We start from the raw sequence: 25445 nt of genomic DNA, 5'->3' as shown, positions 1-25445 counted from the left end.
CCGATCCAGCGTCCTCACTCACGTACACACACACACACACGCACACACACGCACACGCATAGGCATTTAGCTTGACATATGCCGGTGTATATCCCCAAACGCCGACCTCTGAGTCTTGACGCGTACCACAGCCCAGTGCTCGCGCCTTCGTGCACACACACATAGACACAGGCAAAGGCACAGAGAGACAGGCACGCGCGCGCACACACACACACACACATACACACACACACCCGCACGGTTCCACGCCCCTGGCCGCTGCCCTGGCGCTGCGCGGCGCGGCGGGGCGGCGGGCGGGGACCGGGGGCGGGGGCGGCGGCAGCCAGGCGAGCGGAGGAGGCGGAGCAGGGAGCCGGGAGCGGGCTGGCCCGCGCTCCTCCTGCCGGCCGGGGATTTTCCAGACTGGGCGCTGACGCCGCGGACCACCCTGCGGCTGCCGGGGACCATGGGCGACAAAGGGACACGGTGAGTACAAGCGACGGCCCGGCTTGGCGCGCATGGGGCCGGCCTGGGCGACAGCACTGGCGGGGCCTCTAGTCCGCGTCCTGGCGCTGCGTTCGCGATGGCCCCGGGTCTGCCGATGTCTGGTTCCCAGCTTTCCTCCGCCCGAGGTCTCTCGAGTGGTCCCTGCTAGGGGTCGTGGGCCAGGGTACCGAGAGGGCGAGGACCAGTCCGCCCCCGCTGACTCGCAGCTCCACGCCGAGACACACACACACACACTCCCTCGCTGACGCCCAGCACTGGCGGGTAGAGGCAGAGACGCACGCGGGCAGGTTGGCACACAATGGTACACACACTCATGTGAACACAAGGGCACACTCATGCTGGCACACACACTGACAGTCACGACCACACACTCATCCCATACAGTGACACACTCCAACACACACTCATTGGTGTGCACAATGTATGCAATCATTGTCAACACATTCATGCTGCTAGTTGCGTTGGTATCCACCCGTACACAGTCCAACACACATTGTAACACACCCTCATACTGGCACACACATGTTGGCACACACTGATATATACACTCTCTTGCATTAATTGTTGCATACACCCCTGCTGGCATACACACAGTGTCACCCTCACTGACACACACATTGTGCTGTCACATATCTCATTGACACAGTGGAATGCCGGACCATAACAACACTGACCCATGCAGACACACATCAGACTAATGCCCATGCCACACAGACTGGCACCCCATGGGTGCAAGCTCACAGACCCACAAGGCTGCTGACCTCTTGCCAGTCCCCACACGGTGAGAAGTGGAAACACACACACACACACAAACACACTGGGTGGGGTGCCTTGCCTGGGGCATGGGAAAAAACAGGATCTGTGGTCTCTGTTTCCTTTCTCTCTGACCTCTTGAGGCCCGGGGTGGCTGGCCAGGATTTGCTCTGAGCTGGGGGTGGGAAAAGGGGCTCCTATCTTCAGAGGAACCTGCCCTGAAATTCTTTGGGAAGGAAGTGGCCATGCCTCTGACATGGGAAACTGGGGCAAAAGGGGGGAGGACACAGGGGCAGGGTGACCCCTGGGGACTGCCCTGCAGGACCAAGACAAGCCCTGGTCTGGTGCTCACCCCCTTAAGTTCTGACAGAAGCCCCTCCCTTTTCTCCTCCTCTTACTGCTTCTGCAAGCCCGCCTTTCATTTGTTTCATTTTTTGTCCTCTCCTATCCTTGTGTCCCATGCCAACTGTCCCCCTTCTCCCTTCCCTTTCTCCACCCTCCCCCCTCTCCTTGCTTCCAACAATTATTTATCGAGAGCCTACTATGTACAAGGCAAAGTATGGGGATCAAAGGTGCACAGAAACATTCCTTCCCTGAATGTGCTAATGGATTGGAGAGAGCCATACCAGTGGGCATAGTATTTCGGGACCACGGTCAAAGTGATTTCTCACCCACTGCCATCTGAGACTCTTTCAACAGCATGAAAAAGGTGCTCCAGGAATTACTTCCAAATTCTGGAAGAAGAAACTGAGGCTCAGAGATAACTTATCCTTTTAGCCTTTAGAAACTGCTTGCCAGCCATCCTCTTGACAGCTCTGTGAGGTTAATTTTCTTCTTCCTGTTTTCCGGAAGAGGAACCAGTGCATTAGAGAGGTCACCTGACTTGCTTATGGCTAAGAAGGGTCAGAGGCAGGGCAGGGGCTGGAAACCCCTTGGTCCATTTCTCTGTGGCTTACCTTGGGCACTGCCAAGTCCCTGGTGGGCCCTGGATTTGGGGGCCAGGATGGGGTTCTGTGCTCTGTGCGTGTGGGCCCAGGCTTGTGCAGGAGACTGCAGAAGATCACAAGCAGCCTGCTTTCGATGTGATAGTTGTTCTCCTTTTCAGCCAACCTGGCCAGCCCTGTGGCCCAGGTCTCTGCCCTCAGACCCCCTCCTCTGCCACGTGCATCTTCCCTGGAGCAAAGACCCTCCCGACTACTGAGGTCTGGTTTTTCTTCCTGCAGGGCATGGTGGGAGTCAGCAGCCATTGCTCCTCTCTGCCGCTCTTGCCTCTGGATCAGGGTGACTCAGCCTTCTTGGGCCTTGGTCTGCCTCTCTGCATCGTGGGGAGAAGTGTCATTGGCTTCTCATGGATTGTCAGCAGGATGGGGCCACCATGGGCAGCCAGGCCCCAAAGGCACCTGTTGGAGACCTTGTCTCTGGGGCCAGGTTTTTTTCCATGACTCCCCCCGATCTTCCTTTAACTCACTGGGGGACCTTGGGCAATTGTCTTCTCCCTTCTGGACCTTGGTTTTTGCATCTATACTTCCATCTCGGGGCCCTCTTGAGTCTACTGAATTTTATGGGCAGGGCAGGATGCACTGCCTGCAGTATGGTGCCCAGGCCTGGCTAAACCCCACCTGTGGTAGCTCTGCCCTCCCCTGCAGGCACCCCAGCAGCTTCAGGAGGCCACTCTCCCCTTTTCCAGATAGGTTTCTTGAGCAATGTGGAAGAGCAAAATGAATAACGGACTGCCTTGTTTTGTAAACCATGTGATTCTACTTTACTTATGACTTAGAAGAGGAAACTGCAAATATCCAATACATTAAGGATCAGGAGTCATTGCATCCATCCATCCTCCTTAAATCACACTTCCCATTATGAAAGTGACAATGAAAATTAATTGGAAACTGTCATTGGCCTCAAGGGACTCCCAGTGTCAAAGGGGAAAGAAGGGATTGGACAGACACCTGGATAAGGCTGATACAGGGCAGGTGGTGTGACGGCTGCTGTAACAAGGTGCTTTGGGATCAAACACACATTCAGTCAACAAATGCTGACAGAGTGCCTTCTGAGTGCAGGCACTGGGGCTCAGACACGAACGACTCCACTCCGCCCCCAGAGGGCTTAGGGAAGAGCAGGTGATTATAATGCAAGTTAACATGTTGTGGGAAGCCTAAGAAGGAGACCCCAATCCTGTCCCAGGCAGAGGGCATGGTGAAGGAAGCTTTCCTGGGACGGAGGTGGTGTTGGAGCTACTGAGCTTCATCTAGAAGGATGAGGGGCCGAGGGGATGGAAGGCATTCCTGGCCACGGGTGCAGACTGTGCAAAGGTTCAGAGGCACAAAGTAACACACATGGTCTGGAGGTTGAGCTAGCGATGATAGATGAGCCTTAAGAAGTAAACACAGGCCAGTCATCAGCAGCCTGGAATGTTAAGCATAGGAGAGGGATTTTCTCCTGAAGTCAGCAGTGATTCAGAGAAGAGTGTGAGGCAGGAGAGGAATAGAACAGATTTTTGTTTCAGAAAGATGCCTTTGGCAGCAGCAGAGAGAGTGGATGGGAGGGGCAGGCCTGAAAGCAGGAAGACAAGTGAGGAGACTGGGGAGAAGCCCGAGAGAAGATGAGATCTGAACGAAGGCCGTGGATGGAATTGAGAAATATTAGTAAGGACGTGGAACCCATCGGCCCTGCTGGTTGATTGGACCTTTGTTGGGCCTCTGGTGTATATCAAGAGATTTACATGCATGATCTCCTTTGATTCTTCCAAGGATCCTATTAAAGTAGGGGTTGTTTTTCCCATTTTGCAGATGAGAACACAGACTAGGAGAAATTAAGTAATTCGTCCACTGCTGTCAGCCAGTGAGGACTTGAGCCCAGGCCTGTCTGCCCTTAAAGTCCTCTCTGCTGCCCCACTTTCACCCAGAAGGAGGGAGACTTGTCTGGCACATGGCTGGCCTCCCAACAGTCCCCTGCTCAAGTTGTGCATTGCTTCTGGGCCTTGCTGTTTCCACCAACTCAGTTGGCAGCACAAAGGATCTGAGTCAGACAACAGGAGGGACTTCCTAAAAGGCACTAGGATGGACTGGAATTTCTTTTCTCACCTTATGAACTCCTATTTTTTTTCCTGGGTAAGAAGACGGAAAATGTGATGGGGACACATAATCACCAGCTGTGCATGAACCTTGGTTGTTGTCTCTCTGGGTGGTTAAGCCCTGTGTGACCCACCTGGTTGGGATATGGGGAAATCCTGTAGCTTTGCCAGAGCCACTCCTGGGGTTGCTGGGAGCAGGAGCATTGAGCCTGACCCACTGTCTTTGATCCCCGGTTCTGGGATGCTGGGCTTCAGACTTCTCCGTGGCACTCTTCTTTCCACGTTTAGGCCTCTTTGCCTGAGATTAAAGCGTCCCATTGGCCTGGGTCAGGGGTCCTGAGTGACTTGCACTTCCAGGGCTGGCCGCAGCCCCCCATACCTTGGGGCTGTGGAAATGGAAGAACAGGCCGGGAGTCAGCACGCCCCGAATAACCGTCCTCCACTGGTGCCATCCTGCTGAGTCCTGCAGGGGAGGAGCAGGTTGCAGGGCAGTCTGCTTTGGGCCAGTTGGGGAAGATGTGGGGAGACTTCTGCATAGATGAATCTGGACCTCAGGACAGGAGTCAGGGTGGGAGGTGAGGATTTGAGAGTCTTCAGGGTAGAAGTGGCAGTTGACTTGGCAAGTGTGGATGACGTCATGCAAGGAGAAGGTTTGGAGAGAGGACAGCCAGGGACAGCCAGGGCCTAGGAGAGCCCCGATGCCTGAGAGGGGAATAGATGCATAGGAGCCCATTAGGAGGTGGAGAGGAGCATCCCAGGCTGTGTCCCAGCAGCCAAAGAATCAGGGAAGGACCAACAGAGGAGGTGCTTGAAAAAGGCCCCTTGGATTTAGCCAGAAGGTGACCTTGGTGAGAGGGGTTTTGCTGGAGAGGGAGGGCAAAGCTGGATCACAGGGGCAGAGAGGGGGGAAAGATCCTGTTTTTTACATGCCTGACGCTAAGGGTGAGCCACTTGGAGGAAGGTGGGAGACCCTGGTTCAGGGTGGTGGGGGCTGGAGACAGTGGGGGGTCACCCCTCCACCCTTCCTCTGACATGTGGGCTGAGACAGGAGACCACCTCCCTGTGCTCAGCCTTCCAGGCTCATTCAAATGACCCTGAGGGGTGGGGAGACATGGGTGGAACGTGAGCTGCTCATGGTGGAAGGCATGCACTGTGCTGGTTTCTGAAAAGAGGGGCATCTAGCTCAGGCTGCGGGACTTGGGGAAGGCTTCCTGGAGGAGGCAACCTTTTGAGCTGGGCCCTGGATCAAGAGGCATTCTAGACAGAAGGAGAGGTCTATGCAAAAGTGCAGATTCTGAGTGCAGGTGCGGGAGGCTGAGGGGTGAGACTGCAGAGGAATATGTCAGCCCTGGTGAGCAGGCCTTGGGTGCTGAGTTAGGGGTTTCAAGGCACTTTCTTACTTATGTATGCATATCCCAGTTGTCTTTGTTCCCCAGTTGGTGAGCTCTTTGTGGTTCAGGGCTATCTCTGTTTCCTGTTTGTTGTTCCATTATCCACCCCCAGGTCTGATTCATAGGAGATACCTGGCAGGGGTTTGTTGAGCTGGACTGAACTCTTTCCTCCCTTCTTGCCTCAGCTGTCAGCCCAGGGGCTCCCCTAGTGCTGAAATCAGGTTTATCAGGTTTCTTCCATAAGACCTGGGGGGTAGGGTGGATCCTAAGGATGGAACCATGTTTCCCTCATTAGGGTGGCGGTCGTATCTCCTCCATCAGATCGGGAACCCCTGAAGGAGGGGGGTGTGCAACCCCCATCAGAATGTGCTTCTGAGGCCGAGGCCTCAGTCTCCCCCATCAACCTGGAGGCTTCCAAGGGGGCAAGTCTCCCTCATCAGATTGGAAGCTAATGGATGCCAATGTGTGCCCAACATCAAATTCCTCCATCAGACTGGGTGCACCTGAGGGCAAGGCCTCCGTCTCCTCCATCAGAAAGGCTTCTCCAGGTGGGAGCTGTGTCTCCTACATCGTCCTGGAGGCTCCCGAGGGAAGGATGTCTCGCCTATCATCTTGGGGCTCCCGAGGGTGGGGCCATTTCTCCTAGACAAGCCCTGGGATTAGATGGTTCCTGGGGATGTTCCGTCCCTCCTGTGTGCAAGATGGGTCCTGTCCCAGGGGTCTTGAGGTTTAGTAGGATGTGTGGGCGAGGGGTGGGGGCAGGTCAGGGGGGTGCTCTTGCAAGGGGAACAAAGGACTCTGTTGTCCCAGCCCCCTTCTCCCCTCCCCAAGGGGCCCAGGCTGGGTCTTTTCTGGGGAGACACCCCGCCTCCTTCCTGGGACAGCCCCGTCTTTCGTCTCACATCAGAGGAACTGCTTGTTCCTTCTGCAGAGCCCTGGTGCCAGACGAGGCCTCCAGGAGTCCAGGCCCCAGGGACAGGACCAGCTGTGCCCCTGGTGTTCTGTGGGACAGAGGTCACCACAGCAACTGAGCAACTTTCCCTCTGCCTAGGGCTGGGCGAAGCCACAAAGTGAGACCACAGCTGGTTCCCAGGGCATCGGTCTGTTGTTCTGAAGAGGCTTGAGCAAGGTGGGGTGCTGTGGGCCGATGTCAGGTCAGCAGGAGGGGGCCTTGCTCAAGGGCTGAGCTGCTCAGCAGCATTTGTCCCTCCAGGGTGCACCAAGAAAACCAGAGACTGATGTTGTTCGGGTCTGGATGAAGTAGGAGCTCCCTTCCACGCGGGGCCTGGGCCTCTGACCCCACAAATGGTCCTGCTGTTCCTTTTGCAGCTTCACTGCCTTCCCCCAGCCTGTGCAATCAGTGTGTATGGATGAGTTTGACAAATGTCTAGGGGAGAAGGTGGGCCATGGACTGCTGGGATGTTCATATCAGGAGGGTCCCAGAAGTAGGCTTTAATGCTTACACATTGCTCTGTGACCTTGGGCATGATATTACCCTCTCTGGGTACTGGTGTCCCTATGGACATGAAATCAGCCAGCATGTTTGAGGTCCTTCTCTCCAAGTCACCCCTTTCCTATGTTCTGCTAGCAGGTTGAGGGGTAACCTTTCTTCTGAGGGGCCAGAAGTTGGGGGTTGGGCAGCTCAGTCCTCAAGCACAGATCACAGCTGAGCCCTGGGTGGGGGTGAGATGGGGGATGCTGAGAATCAGGAAGGAGTCCATTCCTGCCTGAAAGACTTGTGCTCTCTCCCATAGGATCAGGTCTTTGCTCCGGCAGCATTCCACCTGGGCCTCATCCCCTGCTTGAAGGTCCTTGGAGAACATCAAAACATATGCAGTAACCAGCAGGTCCTCGGCAGTTTCAGCCGACTCTGCCCAGGCTATTCCCTCCCCATAGACACCTTCCTCCTTCTCCCTTTCCAGACTCAGCTTTGGGATCACCTCTTCCAGGAAACCTTCTGTAAGTCTCTAGGCCAAATGGGGCCCCTTCTCTGGGCTCCCATAGCCCCCTAGGCTGCCTTCCCTCTGTGATCTGATAGCAGTGATTAGAAGTTGACTGCACAGCAGTTGGGACTGAAAAAGAACCAGAATTTCTGGTTTCAAATTCCTGCTCTGTCACTTGTTATCGTTTCCCCAGTGCTGTTCCCTCGTCTGTAAAATGGGGCAGAAATTGTGCCCATGCCATAGGGGGTTATGAGGATTAAATAAAAATAGGTAGAGCATGCAGTTTAGTCCTGACTCATGGTCAGTTGAGTATTAGCTCCTAAGATGACCTGTTACTGGGTCTGACTTCCCCACAAGGCTGTGAGCTCCCTCAGAGAGGGACCTTGTTTGATTTATTTTTGAGGCACCGAAGAGTTCAGCACACGCCTGTCTTATTGTTGGCCCTCAGTGCATGGTTGGTGACTTGAACCCTTACAATGGCCTTCCTATCTTCACGGCCTGGATCATACATGACCCCTTCTTCCAGGAAGTCCTCCCTGATCTCCAAGTGCTTTGTGACCCTTTTACCATCTTCTCTCCCTCTCGTGGCACTCGCCTTTCTCTCCCTACCTGGGTCCTGGTTACCTGTACACTTGTGATAGCCTCTGTATGGAGCCAGGAACTTCTCAAGGGCACCTGGCCTCAGTCTGCTTGTCCCCAGCACCTGTGCAAACTTGGCTATGAGCTCTATAAATATTTGTTAAGCAAAGGAAGCTGAATGTCGATGTTGCACTGGGAGAAGATATCCTTGTGGGGTGGGGTGGGTGGGCAGTGTGTTGGTAAGGATAATGGGACATTACTGCTGATTTCAAAATATGTAAAAGTCGTCCAGAACCGGAAGAATTGGATCATCCTTTTGTGACCCAAAGGATGGAGGTCACTGGACAGCCAACATCACCTTGCTAGGCAATGTATTTTCTGACCAGGAGAGCTGCTGGCAAGGGGATTGGTGGCTCATTCCAGCCTCTGTGCCTTTGCTCCTGCTGCTCCCTCAGTCTAGAACACCACCCTAGCTCTTCTCTACATGTCCAAATCCTGCTTCCTGACCCAGCCATGGAGCCATCCTCTCCCTGGCTCCCCAAGGCTCCCCATTCTCAAACATTTGTCCAGCCTTTCTGGGCCTGGGCAATGGCATGGGTGAGAAGGGATTCCCCTGTTAAGGGTGGACATCTGGGTCTGGCTACTGTGTGTCCAATGGTGTGGTCTGACTTGGCCTGAGGAAGTGACCAGGCTTCCGATCACCCACCAGTGATCAAGGAGCTCTTTGTGCAGCTGGAGAGCCCTCCCTTGGCCAGGAGGTTTCCCACTGGGCAAGGACTCAGAGCCCACCTAATTAGTGGGGACAGAATTCTGGGCACTGGACTAGCAGGCTGCGGTCAGACTCAGCTAATTAAACCACCGAAGAATTGCTCCTTGGCCTGGTGGAGTGGAAGGAGGGGAGGTGGGAGTGGGTGAGGCTTGAAGGAGATGTAAGATGGAGAGGGAGAGAGATGTGGAGAGGGCTCTGAGACTGGGCCTTCTGAGCTGAGCTGGGAAAAGGAAGCAAGAAGTGGGGAGAGAGGGTGAGGAGCAGGGAGGGAGGCTGACAGACAGATGCAGAATGGGGGCTACCTGGGGACAGCACCCAAGTGAGATGAATTGATGGGGGAGACAAGGACCCTACTTCTTCACTGTCTGTGTAACACCATGGACAAGCTGCTTTCCTTCTTTGGCCCTCAGTTTCTCCATGTGTCAAGCAGAAAGTAGGAGAGGCATTGACCTAGAAGGTCTCTGAGACCCTTTTTCTCTCTGTTCTGCAGCTGGAAGGGGAGAGGGTGCGAACAGCAGTCAGGCAGGCTCCCCTCTCCAAGCAAAACCTGCCCCCGGGCCTGCTCCTGACCCTGCTCTTGCCCTGTCCTCCTAACTGTCTGGTGGTTCCCAAAACCATCGTCCTCAGGGAACAGGAGACTGTTTAAGGCTTGGGGCTCCTCTTCAGGGCTGAGCAGTATCTTTTCCTCCAGTGTAGGAATTTCCCAAGTAGGACCCCCAGGGTGTGTGGGGGGAGGGCTCTCTGAGGGTAGAGCCAGAGGATTTGGAGTATGGATTTAAAGACAGACCAGGCTTTATGATCCAGCTGAATTGTCCACTAGCTCTGTGACCCTGGGTGTGGGTTTTAAACTCTTTGGCCTCAGTATCCTCATTTGTGAAACAGGTATAATAATATCACCTACCTCATAGGATTGTTGTGAAGACTTAGCAGACTTAGCGCAGGGCTGGGCTATAGGGTAAAGGCCTGACAAAGGGTCAGTGTTCTTTCAGACTGGGGTGGATCTCTCGGCTTCTCTGTCTCTGCCCTCCTCTCTCCCACATTCCCCCATTCGCCCTCCCTTCCCAGCCTGCCCAGGACTGTGCACGCAGTTGGGTGCATGGGGCTGGGGAGCAGTGGTGAGGGTGAGCGGGTGTCTGGGGGCTGGGGCTACTCCCTGCTAGAAGAGAAACTCAGAAGATGGCAGGAAAGGGAAGTGAGATTGTCGGGAGGAGGAGTAGGGGAGGGCCGGAGCCCTGTGGTGTTGGACGCCCACAGCCCTCTCTTCTCACCTCTCACCCAGGGCATATTCTCTAGGAGGAAGGAGGGAGAACTTGGGGTGGGGGGCGGGTAGCTGGGGGCGTGGTGGTGTTGGGGAGGGCCCTGGGCATCCTGGCCCCTCCCCTCTCTCCCCAAGCCCCCGCCCCCCAGTGCGGAGCCCTGATCCTGGTTTGCTGCCAGGGAAGCCAGCAGGCCACTGTTTCACACACTCAGAAAACAACAGCCCTTCCTGGTTCCCAGCCCCAAGCGGGAGGTGCCTGCGTGGAGCTCGGGCATTTGGAAAGCGGTGCCTGCCGCAGAGGTCTGCCGAGGTCTGGAGGAGAGGCAGCGAAGGGGGAGGAAAGAGGCCTGTCCCCTCCCCCGGCTCTCGGCTCTGAGCGCTGGGCTGTGACCTGCCAGGGCCTCTGACTCCAAGGAAGCTGGTTACGTAACAGCCTGATTCCCCGCTCCCTTCCTCCATTCCGCGGAGGCGCTGCTTTCCCCACAGTCCTGGGCTGGAAAGATCGTGGTCGCCGTCTCCAGCCTGGGGGGGCAGGGGAGGGTGTACGTGTTCCCCGCACCATATCGGGTGGAGCGCAGGCCTCTGGGGTTGACCCTGAGCGCGGCCCGCCTCCCCACACTCCGGGGAGCAGAACTGAAAAGGGGAGAAGCCTCATTAGAGGAAACAGGCCGTGTCCTGAGATAATTTGCCTGCAAACCGCCCCTAGAGGGGAGCTGGCCTCTCTGCAGCCAGAGGAACAGATCACCAGCATTTTTCAGTGTGTTCCGTTCAGTTCCACAAACATTTCTCTTGCTTGCTGTGCGCCAGTCCCGGACCTCCGCTCCCAGCCAACCCCACTGGGGTGCCTCTCTGCTGGTGGAAGGTGATTTGAGGAGCAGCTCTGCTATCTAACACTGTGCCCTCTCCCGGAACACCTTCTGGGTTCTGGGGTGACAAGGAACACTATGACTGGGAACACTGGCTCCTGGGGCCCTCTGGTCTAGGAGTTTTCAGAACTGGTTTATTTCCTTTCTCTTGGGCCCCCCTCACCCTCCAGCGGAGGTCCCCGTGAATAAACATTTCTCTGAGTATCTGCCACATCCCAAGCCCTGTGCTGGGCACCTGAGATGCAGACAGGTCTCTACATTCCTGATGCTCATAGTGTTTTTGGGGAGAAGCTGATGAGGACATAGATGATCACAGCACGCTGTGAGAAGAGGGAAACGGGGATCGGTTTATACCGGGGAGCAGAGGAAGCCCCGAGGAGGGCGTGGTTAAGGGTGAGAGGACGCTCCCCAGAAGAGGGCTCGCTTGAGCAGGCTTTGGAAGGTGAACTTGGGGTGAGCCAGGGGTGATGCTTGTCTTGGCGGTATCTCTGGACCATCTGCCTTCCTGGGATTCTTAAGGACCCACCCTGTCCCGGGCCTGGTGTTCCCAGGCACTGGCTCATCAGCTGTCCGTCGGGGCATCCTGGGAATGAGACTACTTTAGGGCCAAAGCTGTAGGAAGAAAGTGAATGTTCTGTGCAAGGCATCACGGTGAATGTCTGGGGCACGGATGGAGGAAATCAGCAGGTAAATGAAGAGACATCAGGCTCAGCAGACCCACTGTTGGAAAACCAGGGTTTCCCATCTCTGGTGGAGGGTGGGGGTGGCAGGCAAAGGCTTCCCTCCAGCCTAGGAGAAGCTGCAGAGGTCTGGTGACTGTCAGCAGAGGAGCTGATGGACATGAAAGAGCCAGAAGCCATGTCTTATGAGAAACTGCTCTAGGCTTTGGCAGTGTGGGTTGGCAGCGGGGGGCTCCTGGTGCTGTCTCTGGGAGCACTGAGGCCCTCCAGGCCTGGTGGAGAGAGGCAGACAAGATTTCACCTCCTCTTTACGGGTAGCTTTTGTAGCCGCCGGCAGGAGAGGTTTTCAGCCTCTGGGATCATGTTTCCATCCTTTCTCTGCTATATCTGTGCTAATGAAAGTGCCCAGCACATTAGCAGGGCTCACCAAATGGTTGATTTTATTATGGGTCTGGGTAGCCCCAGAGCAGTGGAAGAAATCTGGAGGCATTTTAAAACTCAATAAAGAGAACATTTTTTTTTTTTTGCAACAGATTTTTTTAAATATCCTAAAAATGATAGAGATGATTACGCATCGTAATCAAGTGTTAATATGCACATATTCATTTCTCCCATTAATTAGAGTGCTGACTCTTCAGTGGCAGCGATTCGGAGTGCTTACTTGAAACAATCCAGCAATCTCGGATGCTCACCATTTTGCAGGAATAGTATGTTCAACGTAGACATTAGAAAGAAGAACTCTCAATTACAGAACTATGATCCAGCCCCAGACTGAACCCTGACCCAGGCCACAGACTGACCCAGCTTCTCCCAGCCTCACTTTCTTTGGAAGTGTGGAGCTGGAGGGTGGGGGTGGCAGGACATGTGTGCTCTGAGCTTCCTGGATAGGAGAAACCCATCCCCTTCCTTGGGCAGCCCCAGCTCGGGGTACCCAACCTGAATGGAGGTGGATACAGGTGTCTCAAAGTACTTGCCTTCTCCCCATTCCCATCACCACTGGCTCAGTGCCAGCCCCACTACTGATGTGGACTCCTGGCTGGTATCCCTTTGTTCAGTCTAAACCCTCCAAACCACCTCCTGGCCTCTTACTGCCTGAGTAATCTTTCTGAAATTCACACCTGACCATGTCCTTCCCCAGCTTAAAGTTGCACCCCTTTTCCTAAAGGAAAGTCTACATTGTTCCGGTGTTGTTTGAGGCCCTTAAGATCTGTCCCAGTCTTTCCAACTCTCCCCACCAGCCAACAGTGGTCACACGGACTTTTCTGGACATTCCTCAATAGGCTTCGTACTTTCCATACCTCTGTGTCTTTGCCCAGGCTGGTCTCCTTGCCTGGAATGTCCTTCCTCCTCTGATGGGTGAAATCTTCCTTACATTTTAAGGTTGAAGTCACCTCAATGCAGTTCAATTGAATACATTGCTCTGGGCATGTGCTGTGGGCTCCAGGCATACCACCTCCTTCTTGAAGCGTGCCCTTGACTCTGCTCCCTGCCCAATCAGGTGAAAGCCCCCTCCTCCGTTGTCCCTCACCACCTCACAGGCTTCCCTGACTGCCCGTTGTATTGTAGTTAGCTGCTGACTGGCCTGTTGCTTCTGCTGTGGGGCAGCTGTGTGTCTGATGCCTCTTTGACCCCCAGCTCCTGAGAGGGGCTTGCACACGGTGAATGCCATCCAGGTTTGCAGAAGTGCATTGAAGCAGTAGTACAAACACACACACACACACACACACACACACACACACACACACACCATGTGGCTGTTGTGCTCAAGTAAGTGGGGGCCAGAATTGGGTGGGAGACTGAGTCAGGGAAGATGCCTTGGGGAAGTGAGCCCTGAACTGCTGTCCCAAAGGAGAAGCACTCTTTTCCTCTTCTCACTTCCTTCCTGGCTTCTGGTGCTGACAGACAACAGCCAAAACTGACTTTGAAAGGGGAAATGTATAACACTCTGAACTGGGGGTTGGGATCTCCTCGCCTGGAGACAGTTAAATGAGGCACAGCTCATTTATTTTCCATGTATTTCCTGACACCAGGCTACAAAAATGCATTAAATAAGATGTGTCTTTTATTTTTCGGTCTTCTTAATGTTGTTCATGCTGGAAACTGCCCTTTCCTTTATGTCTTATTGGATCTGAGTTCAAATCTTGGCGTGTCACTTAGAGCTTTGTGACTCTGGGCAGGTCATGCCACCTTTCTGAGCCTTAGTTTTCTTATGTGTACCACGGAGGTGATAATCCTCTCCTCATAAGGTTGTGGTTGATGACGTGTGTGAGGCACTGAGCAGGATGCCTTTGACAGTGGTTACTCATCAAGGGGTAGCTTCTTGAGGGCAGCGATCACGTGTAGTTTGTTAATGTGTCCTCCATGCCCACCCATCAGGACGATTGACCATCCCGGTTCCCAGCACTGTCTCACTCCTGGATCTTGGAAAGCCCCTCAAGTCCTGGGCAAACCAGTACAGTTGGTCACCCCAAAGTAGCACTCCATAAAGGACTGTTGAATGCATATGTGAATGAACTAAGCACAAGTGAAGGACAGGGTGTGAGACTTGGGCAGGCAAGAGTGAGCACTGAGTGGCTGGCTTGTGGGGTAGCAGGTGGTTTTGTGAGAGAGGAAGTAGCTGAAGGGTCTGGAAGGCCCAGCAGGTGGACAGTGGAAGGTGGGGATGTGGCCTTTGCAGGGTGGGGGGAAGGCATAAGGCCCTGAACTAACAAGGCTATTGCTTATTAACTCCATTTTGTAGATGAAGACAATTAAGGGCAGAGAGGTTTCTTAGTCTCTTATGTACACAACAAGCAGGAGCTGGGGTCTCAGCCTGGACCAGAAACGATTCCCCGGATAGCTTCTGGTCCTGCCTCATCAGAGAGGGCTCAAACTGATGAAGAGGTCCACACTGCTTTTCCAGGCTTCCAAAGTCCATGCATTCTTGCTCTGACACATCCAGAGAGAAGGCGATGGCTTTTTTCCACTTTTCCCAGGAAGACTTGCAGTGAGCTCACAGCTGCGTCTTTGCCTTGGTGGCTGGAGGCTCTTCACTCACTGTGTCCTGGCGTACCTGCCCATTTTCCTCTGGGGGTCAATTCTAGACCCAGATGAGACTGGGTGAGAGGCCCGGACTGGGAGGTGGGAGGACAGATCTCAGTTTTCCCACCTGTTCCTTGGGTATACAGTCTTTCCTCCTGACGTCTACATGAGACAGCACTTGTAGAGAGCCCCTTGGCAGTCCCTAGAACATAGCAGGGGCCCAGGGAGTGTTGTTGGTGTCTCCTTCTAAATCAGGGGGATGATAAAGGCTGCCCCTGATACCTCCCAGGGCCCAATGGGAAGCGGGATGTGGGAATGCTTCACAAAACTGTGCCACACCCTTCAAAAGTGAGGGGATGGGGTTCTTGAAAGGGCTGCTCCTGCCTGCCCAGGGATGCAGGCTCAGGGCGGGAGCTGAGCTTGCTGACACAGGCGTGGAAGGATCCTCTCGGGAGTGTGCTCCAGGATCAGAGTAAAATCCACTGGTGCTGTCTTCATGAGCACACAGAGCCTGAAGCTCTGCTTCTTCTGAAACCATGGCAAGAGACAGGCAGAACCAACTGCAAGAAAGGGTTTCGTAGCTGCGAGAATCCTGCCGAGAAGAAGGAATGTCCTGCGAGCCTCCTCCGTCTGCTGGGCTGGAGGCAGGGCCTTTGTGTAGGCGGGTTGTGCAAGGATCGCCTCTGGGCCCTTCCTCCAGCCCAGGGGCGGGTTCACCATGAGGCTGAGGAAGCTCCCGTTTCAGGCCCTTTGAGCTTCAGGGCCCGTTGCAAGGCCTGACGGTGCATCCACATGTTTCTGTGAAATTTGCAAAAGAAGATATTTTTGCACCCTTTTTTTCTTAAATCGGGCTCACAAATGACTTGAACTTCAGGCCCCACAACCCGGACTTGCCCCTGCTCTGGCCAGGTGGTTCCCTGTGCCAGATGTTGGGGCCATGGCTGCTGCGGATCTTCAGGGAGGTGTCCACCCCCGTGTGGATGGTCATCGGTTAGAGCCCTCCCTGCTGAGGCAGGACCTGGAGGCCTCCCAGGGAGCCAGTTCTGGTCCAGGCTGACTGGGAAGGCCTCTCTGCCCTCAATTTTCCTCATCTGCAAAAGGGAGATAATACCTCCCGGGAAAGGTTGTCGAAAGTCTTAAGTAGTATGCCACAGGTGAAACTGCCTGTCCAGCCCTAGGTTTGTTGTGGGAACTCAGTAAAGGTTGGTGGAAGTTGGATGGAGATGGCTCAGCAGAACCCACCCCTTCTGCTGGGATGGAGCCAGTTCCCCTGTTCATCATTGTCACCTGCTATGTGCCGAGCTGGGTGCTGAGGACACAGGCTGCTGGAGTGGGGTTGCTCAGACGAGCTAACAGGGTGAAAGCATTTGTAACCTATGTCATACAGCTCGCCTGGGAAGGGGATCTCGTAAACTGCATGGGGCCTTCTATGGGGATGGGGTAGGGTAGAAGTCTGGGCTGGCCTTTCCTGCTTCCAGCTCAGTTTTGCACCCGAGAGAAGCTTCCAGGGCAGGCTGAGCTGATCTTCCCTGCTCGGAAGAGGAGCCGGGCCGGCAGGGTGCGCTGCCCGTCCTGCAGAGTCAGGGAAGGGAAGCTTGGTGGCTGCAATTTCCTGCCTCCAGTCCTTCCCCAACATCAGCTCCCACTTCAGGAAGGGGAGAAAGGAGGAGGCTGGATGGGGGCTCTTAGGAAAGAATGAGCAAGCGTTGGTGTCGGTCAGGCAGGGTTTCAAATCTCACCCCTACTGCTTGTGACCTTGGGATGGTTACAAGTTTCCTTATCTTTAAAACAGCTTAATAATATCCCTTCCCCTCCTCCATAGGGCTGTGGTAAGGCTTAAATGAGATAATGTAGAGTTTAGCACAGTGCCCAGCACACAGTAAGTGCTCAATAAATGCTGATTGTCCCCTTCTCCAGCCCCATGACCCTTGTCAAACTGTGCCATGTGCCCTACCCCTTTACTCAGTTGGACTGTGGGCTCCTCAAGGGCAGACACTGTGCATTGTTCATCCATTGCCACCACCCCACAGCAAGAAGCTGCACTGGCCCCCCAAAGCCCTAAGTTTTTGACGGAAACTCGCTTACTCCATACCTACTGTGTACTGCTGCCTGAGGACCTCTATGTGGTCCCTGCTTTGCAGAGCTCAAATGGCCATGTGTCACTGACTTTGTTTCCTTTTTTTTCTTCAGAGCACTCAGCACATCCTGAAGTCAAATTGCTCTTTGCTCAGTGTTTAAGGTCTGCCTCTCCTCACTGGAATGCAAGTGCCCTGGGAGATGTCCCCAGCTCTGTGTGCCTGGCGCAGGGGGGATACGCTTACATTTTTGTTAAATTAAGTCCTGCCCTTTTCATTCGTTTCTCTGGAGTCAGAGCTGGTGCAACTCCCAGCCCCAGGCACTTCCAGTTGGGGCAAGTCACCCTGCCTCTTTCAGCTTCAGTTTTCTCGTTGTTGGAAAGGGGGAAATAGATGTACTCGATAATTCAAGCACTCAGCTGGGCCTGGGACAAGGTAAGCGCCCAGGAATGTCAGCCACTTGATTTCAGATGATCTCCAGGGTCCTCCCTCCCAGTTCTGACCTTCCGATTCAGGGGTCCACCCAGTTCTGACCTTCAGCCACCTCTCTGCTTCTGGCTGGGAGGAGACTGGGGAGAACATTCCTTTCCTGACAGACCCTCTCTTCTGGCCTCACAATGGAATTGGAGCTCTGTGCAAACTGTTTATATTTCTCCAGCAGAGTTTATTACCCAGCCGAGCCTTCTGCAGTTAATTATGAGCAAAGCAAATAACTTGTTCCTGGGAGTCTGGGCTTGTTGTAAACATTTACACACAGTCAGGGGCCAGTCCAGGGGCGGGGCCCTTTCTCCCAGCCTTTGGAACAGGGAGGGATTAGGGGATTAGAGGGGCATGAGGGTGGGATGAGGTGGGGTCCCACAGAGGACCAGCGCAGAGCCTTGCCTTTCACAGCTTTCCCTGTTTCCCTTGAGGTGCTGTGCATGTTCTTTCTTTTCCAATTCTCCTAATTACCCTAGAAGTAGAGTCCCTGTTTGCAGATGAGGAAATCTAGGCTCAGCTAGGTTACACAATATGCCCAAGGTAACACAGCTCGCAGAGGAGTGGCAGAATCTGAAAGCTCACATGGCAGCTATGTAGATAAATGGACTAGAGAAGAGAGGCCGGAAGCTGGGAAATCTGCAAGGGAATGTCCTTCATTTGTTCGGTCATTCATTCATTCATTCATTCCATTCAACAAATATTTGCCAGGCTCCTGTCTTGCTCTAGGAAGAGCCTTCCCAGTGTGTAAGGGTCTGAGGAGGCAGTGGTGACCATCGGAGACTGGGCTAAGTCTATTTGCCCCTACACTGAGTGCCAGAAGCTCCCCCGAATGGTTTCGTTAACAGGCTAATGTGTGGCAGAGGCGGTTTTCTCAGGGGTGGTGTGGGTATCAGGATGTGGTGGCCTGTAGTGATCATACAGAGATGGCTCGAGTGGAGGAAGTGGTCAGCAAGAAGGGCCTTTTTCCATCATCCCACTCCTCCCAACCTAGAATCTGGAATTCTAGATCCTTGAGCTGGGAGGGATCTGAAGATCTCCTCCGGGCCCTGCCTTGCAGCAGAGAAGGCTCAGAGAAGGCTCGTCTCAAGGTTACACAACAGGAAGGGATAGTGGGGACTCTGTTGAAGTGCTTTTCCTAGTGTATCATGTTTGCGAGGGGAAATGTCGGATCCACGGGGGAAGACCTTGCCGGCTGTCCTGCTCCCTACCCCTTCCCACATCAGGGCTGTCAGTTCTGTGTTTTTTGACGGCCCTTCTAGCCCAGCAACTCCTGCACATGACACAGTACTGCTGTGCATGTCTCTGGAGCTGATCCCTGCTGGGGGCCATCGTCCCTCTTTGCAGATGGGAAAACTGAGACCCAGGGAGGAAAAGGAGCTGGCTGCTCCCGCCTCTGTTCCCATCTTGGACCCACCTGTGCCCCAGCCTCTGGCTCCGATCCTGGCATCCCTTGGCCGGGCAGGAGCTTGTCCTGGAGGGTGGGACTGCAGCCCCTAGGGCCTCTGTGGCTTCAGGCGTAGTGAAGTCTGGGACTCACCTGGAGCCATCCACACCGCATCGCCAGCAAGCAAACTGGAGCCTGGCCCTGAGGCTGTAGGGGAGAGCACTGTGGTCTGGAAGGTGGGGGGCTCTGGTACAAGTCTCTATCTCTACCCCGAATGAACCTCAGTGTTGTCCTGGTTTGCCAATGCTGCCGGCATGCAAAACACCAGAGATGGATGGGCTTTTATAAAGGGGGTTTATGTGGTTACACAGCTACAGTCTTAAGGCTATAAAGTGTCCAAGGTAACACATCAGCAATTGGATACCTTCACTGGAAGATGGCCAGTGGTGTCTGGAAAACCTCTGTTAGCTGGCAAGGCACGTGGCTAGCGTCTGCTTCAGAGTTCTGGTTTCAAAATGGTTTTCTCCCAGTTCGTTCCTTTCTAGGCTGCAGGTCCTCAAAAATGTCACTCTTAGTTGCTCTTGGTGCATTTTTCCTCTTTTAGCTTCTCCAGAGCAAAAGTCTGCTTTCAAAGGCTGTCTCTAAAATGTCTCTCATCTGCAGCGCCTCTTCTCAGCTACTGCACATTCTTTGAAGTGTCCCTCTTGGCTGTAGCAAGCTCGCTCCTTCTGTCTGTGTTTCTATAGTGCTCCAGTGAACTCATCAAGGCCCATGCTGATTGGGTGGGGCCACACCTCCGTGGAAACTATCCAATTAGAGTCATCACCCACAGTTGGGTCGGTCACGTCTCCATGGAAACACTCAAAGAATTACAATCTAATCAACACTGTCGTTTAGGGAACATAATATATTAAAACTGGTACAGTTGTCTTCTGGGAAATGGGGACAAAACTGAAGTCCTCACAGGGTTCTGGTGAGGATTAGGAGGCAGCATCTGTTAGGAAGGGACACTGGAGATGGGGTGTGGGGTTAGGGTGAGGCTATTGCAGAAAGGACGGTGTGGGGGTGAGAGGCTGCGACAGGTTAAGGTGTAGAGTGGGAGGCAGTTTGGCAGAGTGGCTAGACCCACAGTTCTAGAACATGATATCACGTTCAAAGTTGTGTGGTCTTGGGCAGCTTATTTAATGTCTTTTTGCTTCAGTTTCCCCATCTGTAAAATGGAAATAAAAGTATGTCTGACTTCTTAAAGTTTTCATGAAGATTAAATGAGTTAATATCTGTAAAGTGCTTAGAACAGTGCTTGGCACAAAGTAAGTGCTACGTAAGTGCTAGCCAATGTGATTACCCGCTCATTCATGTTTTTATTTATTTGTTCATTTACTGAGTGCCCACGCTGAGCCAGGCCCTGGGCTGCATTCAGGGGCCCCAGCTGGAGGCGTGACTCAGCGCCTGGTCCCAGGAGCAGCCTCACATCCTGGTGGAGGAGTCAGATCCCGGCGCACCCTCCCTCCCTCACATGCCTGCAGCTTCAGCTGTTAATGAAAATCACCTCCTGCTCCTCCAGAGCTGCCTGCGATGGCCTGGTCTCCCCTGGGGCCCGCCAGGGCTCTGCCGTGGTGTTTGAAAGCACCCATGGCTTGGGGGCTTGCGTCTTGCAGGGACCTTTGGCAAGGCCCTGGGTGTGAGACATCAGGCTGGCTGAGCTCTGAGGTTCCTCGGGTGTCATCTGACCTCCAGGCCTCTGAGCTCCTAAGCCTGGATTGGGCCTGGGGCCTTTGCAGCCGGTGTGGGTGCTGGCAGGGTCAGACCACAGAGCCTGGGGTGTGAGGTCTGGAAGGCTCTCGATCGGGTCCATGGAGGTTCATAGAGAGGCAGGGACATGCCTGAGAGCGCCATGGAAAATAATGGCCAAGCCTGGTTAGGGGAGAGGCTATAGGGGCGCCCCCAGCCCATAACTTTTATCAGGAGGGCCATGAATTCATTAGTTTGTTTTCGGGATGAAGCAGAAGTGTCTTGTCTGTTGAGATATAATTTATAAAAAGTGGACAGTTGTTTCTGGGCTAGTATTCTAGGCAGTCAGGGAAGAGGTTGGGGTGGGGTCAGGGGGTTTGGCCTGATCTGCAGCCTGCAGGGACTGGGCTTCTGCCTCTGTTTGGGCAAGGCTTGGCCTCTCCCCTTGGCCTCCCCCACCCCTCCAGCATTCGTTCAAGCTCGGAGTCTGACTACAGGCCTCCTCGACAAAAATGATCTGATTCCAGCTGCTGCGCCTCACCTCTCTGTCAACCCCTCCATGTCTATACCTCCTCCACTGCTGCCCTCAGCCCCTCACCCTAACAGGGTCACACCCCACGTTTGTACCTCCAGCACTGTCCTATACCTAGACCCCTGCTGAGATAGCCACTCCCCCCGACTCCCCACTGTCACCTGGCCACATATTCACTCCCCCATTGGCTCCCAGCAATGTCATTCCTCTGCCCTCTACACCCCATACTTTTACCTCCCAGCACTGCCCTTTCTAGCACCTGCAATCCCCACTCCCCAACCTCACATTCCAGAGCTCCCAGTCTCCACCTGCTGGCTTCCCTCCCAGATGCTTGTCACAGAGGCTGACACTTCACTCACCCCACTGCAGCAACTCAAGCCTTTCAGAACTCCTCCCTGTGGTCAAAGGAGGGGGCCAGGTGGGCAAAGTTGCAGCTGAAAGGGGAGGGGCCTGAGGCGGCAGGCTGAGGAGGAGGTTGTCAGACCAGACAAAGGGCTCTGGGTTCTCAGAAAGCCCCAGATATTCATATCCTCTCTCGCACTTGTCACATGCGTGACTCCAGTCCTGGAGATCAGGGAGGGCTTTTTCGGGTGGTGGATATTCATTCATTCAGCCCTTCACTTATCTGAGGGTCTTTACCCACATGTCCTTGATGCCAGGCCCAGTGCTGGACGCTGGGCACATAGCGGGGACTGCACCTCCTCCCCATCCATGGCTGGTGACGGAGGCTGCCGTGGACGCAGGTGAATGCAGGAGAGTCTAAGTGCCATTCATTCATTCAGCAAACACTCATGGAGCACCTGCTGTGTGCCAGGCACTGTCCCAGTATTGGGGCTCAGGCAGTGGACAAAGCCCCAAGATTCCCTGCCCTCGGGGAGCTCACAGTTTAGGGCTGTGTTGCCCGAGAGACACTGGGCAGGTAGGGTGGGGGTCGGAGAGGCACAGTGGAGTTCTGAGGGGGTGTTTGAAAGAACTAACATTTACCTTTTAGTAATTATTAAAAACAACAACAAAATCTCTTCACATTTTAGAAAATTTGCATGAGGAGAAGATAGCAATCATCCACAGTCCTGACATTTAGAAAGAACATATTTTGAAGTTTTGGTGTTTGGCCTTCTTGCTTTGTGTGTGCATGCAAACATAATTGTGATTAAACTGTATATTTAATTTTAAATACTGCTCTTTTATTTTTCCTTCAGCATTTTCCATGCCATTAGCTTGTCATGGAATATACATTTGTCAGCAACCACGTACAGTATCTCATGGAGGTGCTCCGTAATTTATTTCACCATCCCCTTATTTGCCATTGACGTTCTTTCCAGGTTTTTTTTTCCTGTTGTAAATAAAGCTGAAATGATTAATTTGGAAGCTCTCTGCTTGCTTCCCAGGGGCAGAATCCTGGAAGTTACAGAGGTCCCAGGCTCTGCTTTTGCCCCTTCTCCTTCCTCTGCATAGTTTCCCTTCCCTCACGCTCAGCTGCTTCGCCTCCTGGCTCCTAAGTCACCCTAGGTCTCCAGATAAATCTCAGTCAGTGTTGGTTGTCCCACATAACTAATCACCTCGAAACACAGTGGCTCCAAGCAACAACCATCGTTTTACTATCTCTCATGGTTTCTGTAGATCAAGACTTTGGGACAAGCCCAGCTGGGCAATGCTGGCTCGGGGCTGGCCTGTGTTGCAGATGGCATGGGGGCTGGGGCAGCTGCACCCTGGCCAGGTGTGTCTCTCTCTCTGTGGCATCTCTCCATGTGGCTCCTTCGTGTGCCCCAGCTTGGGCTTCCTCACAGCACGTCACCCTGATAGGTGTTGGACTGTTTGCATGGCGGCCCAGGGCTCTAAGCACGAATGTTCTAGCAAGCGAGGTGGAAGCTGCGAGGCCTTTTATGACCTAAACTCAGAAGCCACATGGCGTCATGTCTGCTGTGCTGTATTGATGGAAGCTGTCACGAATGTTTGAGCCAGGTTTTCAGGGGCTGGGGGTCATAGACTCCACCTTACCATGAGAGGAACATCAAAGCCACAGTCTAAGAAGAACTGGGCGGCTGGGAGATATTGCTGCCACTGCCTTTGGAAAATACAGTCTTCCTCCTGGGTAGATCAGGCCCCAAGGTGGAGGGAGGTCACAGCCTGAACTAAAGGGTGCAGTGGAGAGAGCATGTACTTGGGAACTAGACCAACCTCAGCCTGCCCTGCTGGCTCTCTCTCTGTGGGTGGGTTAGGTCCCTCTGTAAGAGACCCCCCACCTGGATTGCTGTAGGATTCTGGGAGATGCTATACATGGAAGCAGCCTGCAACACTTCTGATCCCTCTGGACTGGGCTCTGGGGATAGCATCTTGAACACCCTTCTGCTACCCCAGGTGGAACTGACCACACCCTCCCTGTATTCCCAGTGGGACCCAATACAGCACTCATTCATTGTGACCATGGTCCTTCTTCCCCCATTTTTTAAATTAAACATAGAGAAAAGTTGAAAGAATAGTACAGTGAACCCTTGTATACTGGCCATCTAGTGTGAATAATTGTTAACAATTTGCCATATTTACTTTATATCTATAAAAAATTTTTTTTCTGAACCATTTGAAAGTTAGTTGCTGACATTGTGAAACTTCACCCCGTATTACTAAAACACACACCTCTTAGAAATAAGGAAAAATATCTGGTACCATTATCTCACCTAAGAAAATTAATGATAATTTCCATTTTCATCAGATACTTGGTCCATATTCAAATTTCAAATTTCCTCAGTTGTTCCTGGGTCTTTTTGATCAGGATCTGATCAAGAGTCACAGCACTATTGCCTAGGAGAGCTCTTGTATCTGGCTTCCCCTCTCAAGAGCTCCCTGAGGTGGGACCATGTCTGCTCCATCACTAGATCTCAGCTGCCACACAGACCTGATGCTGAGGAAGACCCAGGAAAGGTCTGTGAATCAAGCAAAATGCAGAAGGTGCTCAGCAAATGGCATCTGATTGCCGTGTGAGCCTGATTCGGAAATAGCCAGGCCTGGACTACCCAGACGGAGTCCAGGTGGTGAGCTCTGCTGCAGCTGTGTGACCTTGGGCAAATTACATAACCTCTCTGAGGCTCAGTTTCCTCATTTATAAAATGGGGTTTAACATGAACTTAACAATCTTCCTTCCTATCCACCAAGTCCTCCTCCTCTAGGGTTCAGCATATCAGAGGAAGGTATCTCTGTCCACCCAGTTGATTGGAGATCTGGGAGGCACACACACACACACACACACACACACACACACACACACACACACACACACACACACACACACACACACACACACACACACACAGCTGGCCTGTTGCCAGGCCTGATGATGTTATCCCTGGAATCTGTTCACATCTCTCTCTTTCTCATTGCTGTGCCCCTCATCTGGACCACCTTCATTTCTCACCTAGATGAACAATACCAGCCAAATGCTTACAAGCACTCACTATGGGCCAAGCATTGTTCCATGTTCTTTACATACCTCAAGTTGCTCGTTTGATCATCACCACAACTAGGTGCTATGGTGATCCCTGTTTTGCAGAACAGGAAACTAAGACCCTGAGTGAGTTCTCAGCTAATAAATAGTGGATCTGGGATTTGAACCCAGAACAATCTTGACGCTGAGTCTGCCCCGTAATCGGTTTTCCTGTTTCCACTCTAGCCTCTCGGCCTTTCCCATTCTCCACCCAGCAACCAGAGTGAGAATATTAGAGTATAACTAGATTGTGTCACTTCCCCTGCTGAAATCCCCCCAGCGTCTTTTCACAGTGCGAGAGTAAAATCCAGATTCCTCACCCAGGCTTCCCTTACTAACCTTGCCGACCCATCTCACTCAACACCTTTAGTTGAGTTTGGCTCCTCCCCCCAGAGCCTTCTCTCCACAGGTTTTGTTTTGTCTCAGTGCAACATCTCCACCCCACCCCCTTCTCAGAGACATTACTGCTCTTCTTCTGCTCCAACTCAGATGTCACTTCCTCCAGGAAGCCTTCCCTGACTTCTCCAGCCTGATCAGGTCACCCATTCTGTGCTCTTGGAGCAGTTTACAGCACTTATCTTAAGAGCCATCTCTTACTTGTTTATTTGTTTGATGTCTGTCTTGCAGGGTGGCTGCATTGCACACTTCCAGGGGACATCATTCCCACTGTGGTCCATACCCTGGCACCCCTGGAGTTGTGCAGTGTGGGGCCCTGCTGTCTTCCCAGCTGGAATGTAAGCTTCACGTAGACAGGGTCCATTGCATGAATCTGCCCTCTTCACCAGTCTGTCTCTGGTGGCCAACGGTGTCTGATGTGCAATAGGAGCTTCACAAATATTTGTTGAATATTATTATTTTTAATACTAAGAGCTAATTTGTATTACTAGGTGCCAGCCACCGTGTTCATTTAATCTTCAAAACAGCCCTATGGGGTTTTCCCACTGCA

At 53.2% G+C, this 25445-nt stretch overlaps 1 protein-coding gene across 4 annotated transcripts in view; it reads left to right on the top strand.

Moving 5' to 3' along the window:
• The first annotated feature begins 322 nt into the window (after positions 1-322).
• Positions 323-25445, top strand: part of ARRB1 (arrestin beta 1) — an 81378-nt gene continuing 56255 nt past the window's right edge. For all 4 annotated transcript variants that reach the window (XM_037840685.1, XM_037840683.1, XM_037840687.1 and 1 more), the window contains exon 1: positions 323-465. In XM_037840685.1, coding sequence (XP_037696613.1) covers positions 446-465 — 20 coding nt within the window. In that variant the 5' untranslated portion in view covers positions 323-445. The remainder of the gene's footprint in view (positions 466-25445) is intronic.

This window comes from Choloepus didactylus, chromosome 6, assembly GCF_015220235.1.
Source record: "Choloepus didactylus isolate mChoDid1 chromosome 6, mChoDid1.pri, whole genome shotgun sequence".
NCBI lineage: Eukaryota > Metazoa > Chordata > Mammalia > Pilosa > Megalonychidae > Choloepus > Choloepus didactylus.
Note: the sequence above shows the minus strand (reverse complement) of the source record. Positions and strands in the feature narration are given on the sequence as shown.